The sequence below is a fragment of the Cuculus canorus genome, chromosome 12, assembly GCF_017976375.1.
Source record: "Cuculus canorus isolate bCucCan1 chromosome 12, bCucCan1.pri, whole genome shotgun sequence".
NCBI lineage: Eukaryota > Metazoa > Chordata > Aves > Cuculiformes > Cuculidae > Cuculus > Cuculus canorus.
In genome coordinates this window covers 9,920,441-9,932,497 of record NC_071412.1, presented here as the reverse complement: position 1 = coordinate 9,932,497, position 12,057 = coordinate 9,920,441, and the positions used below count along the sequence as shown (strand labels likewise).

General features: G+C 43.8%; 1 protein-coding gene across 4 annotated transcripts in view; it reads right to left on the bottom strand.

Moving 5' to 3' along the window:
- Window positions 1-12,057, bottom strand: part of SLCO3A1 (solute carrier organic anion transporter family member 3A1) — a 171,854-nt gene that overhangs the window by 10,435 nt on the left and 149,362 nt on the right. For 3 of the 4 annotated variants that reach the window (XM_054077611.1, XM_054077610.1, XM_054077609.1), the window contains exons 6-9: window positions 11,849-12,047; window positions 10,825-10,963; window positions 6,472-6,647; window positions 3,291-3,355 (exon numbers count right to left, since the gene is read on the bottom strand). In XM_054077611.1, the coding sequence (XP_053933586.1) occupies window positions 3,291-3,355; window positions 6,472-6,647; window positions 10,825-10,963; window positions 11,849-12,047 (579 nt within the window). The remainder of the gene's footprint in view (window positions 1-3,290; window positions 3,356-6,471; window positions 6,648-10,824; window positions 10,964-11,848; window positions 12,048-12,057) is intronic. The other variant, XM_054077612.1, reaches the window with a different exon arrangement.

Sequence of the window (12,057 nt, the reverse complement as noted above, 5' to 3'; positions counted from 1 at the left end):
ACTACAAATAAATTGGTTGTCTTCACTGTTCCCTGTGGTAACTGAGATGTCTTTATTTTATTTTGTTGATGACTAGTGCTCTGCAGATTTTGTTTGATCTTCCTTATATGTTAATAAATGCAGGAGTTAAGCTATATGGGCTTTTGGTACTCATTTTAACCAGTCATTAATAGCACAAATGTAGTAAATAGAAACAGATGATAGAAAAGCAAGACAATCTTCCTGTTAGAAACACTAGTTTGAGTCATCACATCTAAAAACCTGGTTATGTTCTGGAAAAAATGTCAACACCGACCCCGTTTGTCATTTCAATGACTGGAAATACCAGACTGGGCTGGTTCTGCTTCCAAGTTTAAAGATGTTTTAGGTTTGGGTTTTTTTTTTTTTTTGAAACCTGTGGAGAACCACACACTCAATATGGAATTTAAGACTTCAGCAGGACTCCTGCCAGAAACAAGCAAAGAGACTGTGTTGCTGACTGCAGCTTATGTGCCCAGCACTGCACGGGTGCTGGATGCCACCTAGGGGGTAACATCCAGACGTGGCAGTGACCAAGGAAGCAGGAGCCGTATGCTTCCTGCGCTAAGAGAAAACTCCGTTTGGGTTATGATTTTGAGATGTAAGCCCCTAGCTGTTACCATGCTGAGAGATGTTGATACAAAGCTTTGGTGATGCATAGGCTGAACTTCAGAGAGAGCTACCATCTCCATCTGCTGGCTTCAGATGGCTTTCCAGGTTTTCAAGATCATTGGCCTGGAAATTGCTCTGCATAATGCTTGAGGAAGGACCTCTTTCATTGAACTCCAAAGCCTAGGGGAATGTAGGCATGGATACGGAAACCTTATAGAAAAATACATGAGAAATTTCTACCAACCAGTGAGTGTTTCAGGTCATTTTTACCACAGGAGAGGACAAGAGACTCACAGGAACAACGTGGTGCCTAGACCCTCTGAAACACAGGAGTTGAGGGGTTGCACTGCAAATTGGAAAAGTTTTTCTGAGAGAGAAGCACTGTGTTTTTGTCAGGTTGGAAGAAGAGAGGGAAATAAAATGGGCTTGTAGGAAAATCAAAAGTAAGTGCCTTGGTAGGCAGAGGCTTTGCTAGGATGCACAGTGCAGAACGGATGCATCGAGAATCTTGCAAATCTAAAAATCTTTGCTATTCCAGATATTTCCGTTCCAAACCTTTGGGTCCAATGGCATTGCTTTACACCCTTCTCTAATAAACTGCAGTCACAACTTTATATGAAGACACTGCTACACTGTCCTCCCACAGCAGAACACCTATGGAATGAGACAATACATCCAGGAGGACACCAGGAGAATTCAGTCATGTTTCATGTTATTACAGCGACTATTAAAGAGATTCAATCACGTTTTACTTCTTACTGCAAAATGTTGCAAAAACTTCTACTATATATATTTCACTGCAGAAACTGTAGGGCTATATAAAAAAGCTGCTTCAGTCTTACTGAAATCCATTAGCTACAATTGCACCTTCGGGTCTCATCCCTTCTGTATTTAATACTCTCCTTTGGTTCAAGAAGCAGCTATTATCACTCTCTTCTTAAGTCAAAGCTTAAAGGTGAACTTAAAGCTTTTAAAATAAATCAGTAAAGCTATTCTCAAACCTCGGGTTGTTAAGGGCAAGATTTGGATACTCTTGCTCATATTGAAAAGTACTGTTCTCTTCCTTTTCCGCGGGTTCAAGCTACATTTCTAACATGCTTCAGCGTCTATTGTCTTAATTCGTGGGAATTCCTTAGTGAGAGAGTAACATACAAAGATTTAAGTTTAAATTCTTACTGCGGATTCTTTATTAGAAGGGAAAAAAAAAGATCGATTCAACTTAAGCATGCAAGTCTGAGCCTGGTTTTGGAGAAATTCAAGATGCTGCTATCCCAGGAGGTTTCTCTCTTTTGAAAGGAAAACAGAAAAAAGAAAAAATCTTCCCCCTTCAATACTTTTTCCTTTGGAAACAACAGCTCACAGCCATCCTCCTTGCACACTTGCCTGCTGACATTCCGCATTCAGCCAGCAAGAGCTAAAAACAGGCCAAACCCCGAGAGCAGTCCCATCAGCTGAAGAAAATGCTGTCTTTGCAAGACTTGTACCAAAGTAGACTCAAGTCAACCCAAAGGCTTCCCTTTGAGTTCTCTGAGCCCTGGATAAGATCACTTGATAGAACTTCCTCTATGACTGCAGCTACTTCACTAAAAGCAACAAAAATCTGTTTTCATTGTAAACTGGTCTGGGACCACCATGTCCCTTTCAGCTAATGGGGAATAAGATGTTACAAAAAATAAGTTTATGAAGTCACTTAATGAAAGCAATGTATGGTACTCTGGGATTTTTGGCCCTTTATTTCCTAGTGTCTTGCTGTAGCCTACGAGATGGCGTTTTACTCTCCAGCTCATTCCTTTGAAAGCAAAGGAAGGCAGGGGAGGTACACCCCGTGCTCTTCTTCCACAACACGCGCAAGCCCTGTGTATCAGTTGGACCCACACAACGAATCACAGAGGATTTTGCCCTGAACCACTGAGATTAATGAGCTTTAGTATATAGTATAGTGTGTATATATATATATATATAAAATATTATATATAATATATACATATAATGTAATATATATTATATATATATATAAAATATAGTAGCTTTAAACCAGGAGCCATCTCTACAGAAGGGGACAAAACCCTCCACCCAGAAATAGGAAGCAGACAAACAACACCACAATGTGTTCCTTTTAATTGATACATGAGAAGCACATACTGGTCCAGAAGAACAGCCACGCGCATTTAAATAGGATATTGACCCACAGGAGGATACAAGGACTCAGCCTGTCTCATTTTACTGTTTGCCTTTCCAAGAGATCCGAAGGAAGGGATAAACACACCATGTAACACAAGTCCTGTCCCTCAAAGGAGGATGAAAATACGTATTCCTCTACTTCAGCAATATGCAATATACCAGTAATTTTGCAAGCTGCTGACATGTTAATAACAGCTATAGAAGAGTAACTGGTTGTGTGGGACCATGGCAGAAACGGTCATTTCTCAGGCAACACTGCATTTGCTTCCATTAGCACAATTCAAACGTCCGGAAAAGTGCTTTCAGGAGCCCTGACACGGTGTCCTTCAGAGAGAGGGCTTGGACCCCATTGCGTCAGAGCCCACTTGTGACAACCACAGCATTGCATGGAGTAGACATCAACTTTTGAATGTTAAAAATACAGTTTTCCGTGAGGGAGGAAAGGATAGGGGAGAAAGACATGAGATTTTTGTACCTACCTAGCAAACGGAGAAGCAGGAAAAGCACCCCCAAAGCGTAAGACTTGAGTTCGGGGCTCACGGTTCTGTAGGGAGGAGGGAGGGAGTGAGTGAAATCGATTCTTGTTGTTCTGCTGTGATTAACAGACCCTGTGGCCATTCTCTGCTGTCAGCCAGGATGCCACCACCACCTCTTCAAAAAGTCATTAATGAGGTTTTTCTTCTCCCTTCGCCTGAACTGCCTACAGCCCCAAAAGTAATTGCATTGGTGATAGGTTCAGGAATTTAGCTAAGTCATTAATAACAACAGCTAATCTTGTCATTGGATGGGGAAAAATGAAATTCCCATCCCAGTAAATGTTCATTTACAAGCTCCCTATCATGCTTTCAAGGTTCCAGATATTAAGAATTGGAGGGAGAGAAAACTTTTTGTTCTGAAACTTCACAGGCTACTGGGAACAAGAAAGGGAGAAGGATGGACCAAAATATTCAGTCAGGCTGTTACATCAAGCCTTCCAGTGAAGGTGTGCTCAAGAAGACTTGTTTTCATGTGCATGAACTTAACATTGAAATTCGTTTTATGCTGGGAAGACAACAGTTGCACTGCCTTTTGCTATGAACACAACCCACTCTATCGCATTAGTGTTATCCTTCAAAGGTGCTTTAAAAAATAATTCATGGCTTTCTAATTCGCTTAGCTCAAGGATGCGACTGGCTAAAGTCATCCGCTTGGGGTAGGCTCAGCAAAGCCTTCGGAAGTTCAGAAATCCTTAATTTGGTCTTAAGTCTTATAATAGCATTTTATTTTTCCACAGTATATAAAGGCTGCGAAAGCAGCATTTGAACCCTATAAGAATAGACTGAACACACAGGGGAACTTTAAAAGCCTCAGCTGTCTCTTCCATTAGCTCCTTACAGAGGTCTGCAGGCAGCACTGCCAGTGGAACCCATAGTGGCAGTGGTGGTCCTCTGTATAAGCACATTGGAGGGGCATCAGACATTACTGATCACAGAAACAGCAGTAGGCTTTAAGTTAAGACCTTTCTGGTCACCCGCCCTCATCTCAAACGTTACACCCTGACCCATATACCCTGACCCCTGCACGAAGCCTGTAAGCCAAAGAAGTTTTCAGGCAGACCCCCCCAGGCGCAGAATGAAGCCTTTTTGCCATGAGGTATCTACCCTTGGAAAAATGTTCCAGTGGTTAATGACTTGGCTCAAATAAGATTCTACAGTTGCAAGGGAAATGAAGGAAAGAAAGAGTATTAAAGTTTATTTTACGGAAAAAATAGATTATCCCATGAAATATTCACAGTGGGTTTTTAATCAGTGACGGTGTCCTTCCATTCACTTTTTTTGTATTTAAGACCAAAGTCAATCCCCACACCTCAGAGGGGAGTAAAAGTTGCAACATGGAAACTTCTCCTTTTCTCACCAACTACAATAGTGGACAAGTGACTTGCCTGGACAAGACATCTAATTTGTAGACAATGAAGTTGACTTTAATCATAGGAGCTGCCAATGTCACTTGGCGCTGCCGTGGACACCAGGGACATACTCATATGCCAAACTATTTTTTAGCAGAATGGCAGTTGCAAGAGCACATGAAGTGGTGTACGGCAAACAGCTCTTTTCCAAGCATTTTAGTAGCTATCAGTGATTCTGAGAGCAATGTAGTTACTAATTTGGATGTGTGAATTGTTTATTTTCTACAGCTGTAAGCTGAATATTTTTAACATTTCCTTTGCTTTTCTTATTCCCTTGTATTCTTCTGCCTGGCTGGTGACTGGCTTATCTCATTTGAAGTCGACACTAAGATGTATCCATTCAGGATCCTACAGGTACTGGCAGCTCCCTTGAATAAAGAACTCTTCAAACTTCAAATTACTTTTGCCACAATATTTATCATGAGAAATTTGATTTCCCTTTAGCTACTGTAGATGCAAAGAGAGAAACGAACTAGTAGGTGGAATATCTCATTTTGTATCCTGCAGGGATACGTGCCCTCACAGAGCTGTTCTGTCCAAGATCCACTCAAGAGTGTGTTTCTAATACAGACCTTATTGATTGGATTTTATTGGAATTTTCCAGGCAGCAGAATGGATCTGCTATTTATGCCTCTGGTTATTATTCTCAGTAAGTGACAGCCTGGACAGATAAGTAATTCTGGGTAAACGTGGGCTTAGATATATATGTATATCATAAGGTGAAGTGTTCCATCTGTCTGGAAATAACACAATGTCAGCTATTTGAATAAGCTACTTTGCCCACCTATTCATATTGGCTCAACTCAAAGATGTCCTTCAGACATTCAAGTTTCCTCTGTTCTTGGACTTCATCCAGGGTAAGAGAAGTTAAACTCTAGCCAGGGCAGTATTGACCCAAGCTAGCTTTTGCCACACCCTTTCATTTTTCCATGTTTTTAATATCTCCAGGACATCTCTAAAGGTATCTTATCAAGGCATTATATGCTGAGAAGAGTGGGCTGCAATTCTGCCCCTTTCCTGATGCAGTTGTAAAGGTCTTACTACCTGACTGGAAGCCGCGCATGTGGATTTCACTTCCCATGCCAATCCCATCCTTGGTAAGAACAAGCTTACCCATCTTTCTTTGCAGCATCCCTGCAGAGATCTTCTCTGTTGGCAAACCCAGTCTCTCCTCATTCTCATTCTACCAAAGCTGTATTCAAGCAATTCCCGTATTCTGTTCAGCAGTCTGGTACTGTAGGCACTGAACTCACTGGGGCCATGCCATGGACCAACCAGGTGCTACCAGTCGTAATAGTGGCTTAGAGATAAAATTTAATTAACGCTTGAAACAACGAGGCTGAAATTTGGCAGGACTGCTTGGGCTTCCACATCCCCAACTCCTGCTTTCATGTAAAGGCAGTAACGTATGAGGAAGCCTGTGCCTACAGCTCTCCATCTGCTGAGAAGGCTCAAATACCTCTTGAAAATATGGGCAGCTCTTTCAAGTTATCTCCATCAGGGGCTGCTTAGTCAAAGGAGGATTTTCTGATCCACCGAACCTACACTCAAGCCAAAGTCATTGATATGGGGATATTCAGCAAAAAAGGCAGAGGCCAGGAGCTGTGTGAGCCCTTTGGCTCCCTGCAGTTCCCAGTGCTATCTCATGGTCCTCCCACCCTCGGTCCCACCCCATGAGCAGCAAGTGCATTGCATCCTCCCGGCAGTGGTCCTACCTGATGAGTATGATGACTGATGGAGTCTGCGCCATGGCCCCAATCATGCTGCAAATGCACATCACACAGAGGAATGTCAAGAAGGCCTCTTCGCAGCCAGGACTGGGGCATTTGCCAGGAACGACGGTGGCATTTTCAGCAGGGACTGAGGTGAGGCACGAACAGCCACTGAGGTTCTGCAGAGGAGCACAGGGGTTCAGAGGAAGCAAAAACCATGGTCCCCCTCACCCTCCCTCTGTAACAAGGGCTTCCAACAGCAACTCTGAATCCTCTAATGGTCAATTAAGTAACTCCCAAGCGCTTATTTGAGGGAGGATTGGAAGGATTTCAGAAGCACATCAGTTCTGATGCATGCTACCAACAAGGGAAAGCTGTCCCTTGGCTTGTTTCTTTTCTTCTGCTCCTTTCAAGTCTCTCCCATAAATGTCACTGCAACAAAATTATTACCCAGTTACACCCCTTTGGAGGAAAATAAAGAAATGATCTGTGTCTCTGAGACAAGGAAGATCCCCAAATTATGTTCTAATTACTTTCTTATTTACCTCTATCCCTTTGGCTGTTGCAATTAAAACTGAAGTACACGAAAAGCAGGTAAATCTGTAACCCTGTTGTTGGCTGTGGGTTCAGTGCCTGCTTCCAGCTCCCTGAATTCCAGGAAGAAGCCACCCACGATGGGTGCTGTGGCTCACCAAGAGCTGAACTATCACAAATTGGCGGCACAGACCCTGCTGGACTCATGTGCACTACAGGGCTAATAAACAACATCTGGTTCAGAGGGATTTGTGTTGAGCTAAAAGCTGAAGTCAGGCGAGATAAACTTTATCAATACGTGATCAGAAGGAGGGCAAAATGACTGCATTTTTCTTTGATCTCTCCAGCAATGCAGGATGTGAAAAGATGCTTTGTTTGCCAGTCAAAGATTTAGGGATTATTTTTTTTTTTTTCTTTTTTCCAACTTGCCCTCCTGGATTTCTGAGTCGGGGATGTCATTGCAATTAAAGCACACAATACTACCAAGAAATCCCTTAAGGAATACAGAATGAAATGATCATAAATGATTCATGACTTGTCTTCATCAGCCCGCTGGGTTTGCGGGTCACATGTTTGTAAGAGGAGTAATGGCATAAAATAAAACATATTGAAAAAAAGCTAAATCTCCTCCCTTTCCTCTCCACCACATTCAAGTAGAAATTCCTTTGCTTTTCTGCTGGGGTTCCCTTAGGACCATACAAAACCACTTACTGGTTCACTGCCTCCAAAGATAAGGATCTGTGGGGATACTACTCCAGCCTTTCTGACACCAATCTCTTTTTTCTACACAGGAGTCAAATGATTTTCTTCCAAATAAGTGCACAGAGGGCAAGAAAGACCGCAGTGCAGAACTCCAACAAAGGTGGAGTGCAGGTGCCTTTCTGGTTGGCAAGCAATAATTAACATAACAAATTCCTGTGCTATGAGTTAGAAGCTGCCACCTGAAGGCTTCGAGATGATGACAATTAGCACCACTGCAGTGATGTTTGCACAGAGACGACAGGAATTTGTAGTTCCTGGCTCTTATCGCAGTGCACTGCTAGCAACCACTCCACACTGTGGATTAAAACCCATCTAAGTCCAGGAAAGCACATACCTGCTCTGAAATATCTTGGGACAAAACTCACGTCTTGGCAAACAAGCAGAACCGGCTGCTTATTTCCCATGGACTCTCATCAATGGAGAGAAAGTACCCGTTTCTGGCAATGGTGAGGCAGATTCTCCTCCTGCTGGTGTGATATTTTACAAACCACAAGGCAGGTCCCAATCTCCATTGCATGAAAACTTGCCCTTCAGTCTCCTTCTTCAACCATTTTGCGCCAAGGTGCCAGCCCAAAGCAGTGCGAGTAGTTTGTACCAACTACATCCACTTGCTTAGCGCTACACCTCACCCTTACCTGGGAGATCTTTGATCTTTTATTACTGAGACACTATACAACTCAGAGACATCAAACAAGGAAACATCAAAGATGGATTTTTACCTCTGTCCTGTGGAGAGGCAACTTCTTGCTACCCATGCCAAACTGCTATTGATTTCCTTGCCTGCAACCCCACCACATTCAACCACACATTCAACTGCACCTTTAACAGTATCCTGAGTTTGGGAGAATTTTCTTTGTAAATTACCCATGTTTTTAATCACTCATTTTTTTAAACCCTAGCTCTGACATGGAAAGCACAGGCTGGTATTCATGCATCTCCAGCAAAAAGTGTTAAGAGAAGCAATGGCATCAAACAAACAAAACGCTTCGTATTTGAGGGTCATTCCCAGGAATGGCTTTAAAGAGAAATTCCTGAGGGTGCCAGAATTCTGCCTATCGGCACCAATATTCCTATGGGTTTTTGGACAGGTCCACCTCTGCAACCAGCTCAGTAAGAAATGAAAAAGAAAAAACTACCTGAGCTACATATTGCTTTTAGAAATTGTTCACAGAGGAAAAGCAGAGAGAGGCAGTCCGAAATATCCAATGTAGTAAAGTTAAATAAAGCATTCAGAGAATTTTATGTTCCAGTAAAAAGCAACCCTTGGCTCATCACAAGCATATAACATTCACAAGACCCTCTAGACAGGTCATTACCTGGATTATGGGTTTAAAACCTGGTTTGGCAATTTGGCTTTGCCTCAGGGCCATTGCATGGCCAAACTGGTCTATAATTCTTGATAATGCCCCTTCCAGAGGATGCTATTGCTTCACTAATTTGTGTTGAAAACATTACTGCAAAAAAAAACAACCCCAAAACAAAGTGATGAAAAGAACCCCAAGATGATGACAAAAAGGCAAAATAAGAAAGAATGAGTAAGAGAGAGGGTGAGGGAGAGTGCGTTTTTTGTTCAGAGGTTTGCTCTTGCAGAGCATGAGGTCAGGCAGCTGCAGACTGATGGGGTTGAGCTGAATTTTCATTACTGTGCTTCTTCCAGAGGCCCTGAACTGCACAGTGAGGAGGTCGCTCCTGAACTCCAGCTATGGACCACGCCAGCTACATTCTACTTAAGGACTCGGAGAACTGGTGAGACACTATTCTGTGCCCTGTACAAGCTGGCTTCTTGTTAAAATGGTCCTGTTGCCGCCCCAGGTGCGGACCTGTCTCTTACTGGGGGGAAGGAGGAGGAGGGCAAGAGGTAACACCTTTGTACGTCACACACTTGTGAAGTCCCTTGTGGAGCCACTGAAAGCACCTTGAAACTGTAGTATTTCAAAGGGATGCCTACATCTCCGAGGTTGGAGTGAGAATTCAAGAGAGAAAAGGTTTAAGCAGGATGAGCTCCCAGGTCATCTGCGCTGTGAGGCTATACTTGCTAGCAGAGAGCTGCATCTCTGGGAGATTTGTCTCTTTAGGGCAGGAAGGGAGGTTTGATGTCTCTCAAAAAGGATGAAGCCATGGAGGGACAATCACATGTGGTGAGTACTGATGTCTCTGCAGCCACAAAAGGTCACTGTGACCAGGCTGACCTCCCATGGGCTCCACACAGGCAGAATGGCAGCAGTCACCATGCCTGGCATGGCTCCGGGCTGGGAGTGAGGACCGCGGGGATCTCACCAGTTCCTACCCATGGGAGCAGCAGGCACTAATTTTCAGCACAATCCAAAAGAATTAGCATTTCAGCAGCAAAAAAATGGAAAAACAGGCTTTTAAGATATTGTTAAAAATTTCCCACATCGTCTTTACACAGAGATAGCTTGGTCTTTAAGAGCTTTCCAAAGGAAATATATTCTTAGATATGAAGAACTTAAAAACACAGAATATTTTTGGATGGAGCCTCTGCTCCCTTGACAACTGGTCTTGCTGCTGCCTCAGACTAAAGCAAGGAAAGAGAAGCAACAGGAGCAGAGGGAAATTTTAAAGGAGGATGAATAAAACCAGGATCTGGTCATATGTGTCTAGGAACCAGATTCAAGAGAAAAGCAAGTGGAAAAATCATAAAAGGAATGTGCAGGGCAAACACAGGCAGGTGGAGAAGCAGGGAGATGGAAAGCTGCAGGAGAAAAGAGAAGTGGATCCCACAGCTCAGGCTATTGAGCTCTCATGGAGGATCTGAGTTCTTCCAGTGGACAACTGTGCATATCTCTCACGTTCCTTGGTTCCATGCTAAGAAGAAAGATCAGAGGAGGAAGGGGAGGATGGGAAACCCCATCCCCCTCTGTGGGTGACACAGGCAGACTGCTGCTGAAGTCAGCTCAGGCCCATCTGAGATACAAGGTCAGCTTTTGGGGGTGTAACCCCTGATGGCTGTAAATGAGCTACTCATACACACTAACTTCACTCACTCGCACTCACAGAGCTGTTCCTACAGGCACGAAGTCCCCAGGAAAGCCCACTCACCGTGCTGCTGCAGCCAGCAAAGCAGGCAGATAAGTATGTGACCCCATCTGCCCCACAGACTGGAGTGAAGGAATCAGTTTGGCATTCACAGTTGTTATTGCAGGGGGAATATGGGTCCAGAGATGAGGTTGGAGTTGAGCTGTGAGAGAAACAGAAAGAGAAATTAATGGGCAGTGTGATGGTATTGGCCAGTTTTCCCAGTTGCTGCCATGTGAAGATGGCTTTGAAGGGGGGCAGTTAACGGAAACAAATTACAAAAAGCTGTGGACTGGCTATGAGGGTCCCCGATTTAAGAAATCCAGGCTACAGCCTTTCCCTGGAGACAGAAATGCCATGGCCTCTGCAACAGGGAATCTAATGCGAAGCGTGGGCTGCCGCGTTACCCCCAAGCAAACCCAAAGAGATGCTGCAGAGATTGCTCTGTATTTTACCAAAACAGTAACTGTGAGAAGCTGACAGCCTTAAGTTGTCATGTTCTAAAGAGTCGCCACCGCATACTGAGGAGCACCAGAAAAGAAAATATGGAACTACTCCCTCCATTCCCTTGTGAATGCTACAAGGCACAGTATGCCTCATTTTTTCCATTAAAATGGGCCTGGAGCCACACACATTCTCTCTACACCGTATCTAAATTTCTAGGCATCTAAAACTTGGTTCTACAAATTCCCCTCAGGCAGTTAAATGTACAAAACAGTGCATGTCCCTTGCTCCTAGGAGAAACCAGATGGTGTAGCGGACTCAATGCTACATAGGTGGGCCCATAGTGCAGAATAAGGTCTGGCATCTTTTGATTCAGTTTGACCAACTGAAACTCCACTATCAGCTGCACATACCCAACTCTCACAGCAATGACTGGTATGAAAACATCCCAAACTAAGAGCCCTATACGACACTGCCTTCTATATACTTTCTTTATATGGTTGTCTAAGGTCCAGCACTGCTCATAGTCCACCTGTTGAGGACAATAAAATGGCATTTATGTTGGTAAGGCTGCACAAGACCCTGAAACTCTCTGAGGACTCACTTGTTTCCATAGGGAACAGTAACCCCTGCCACAGGTCCTGTGTCGCACCCCAGGAACAGGAAAGACACGTAGCAAGCTGTGGACACTAGGTTCACCAGCATGGCCATCCTGATAGCTCCCAGAGCAGACAGGCTGAGCTTCTTCACCAAGAGGCCACCCAGGAATATGCCCAGACAAGCGCATGGTATTGCCGTCATCCCTGCACGAGA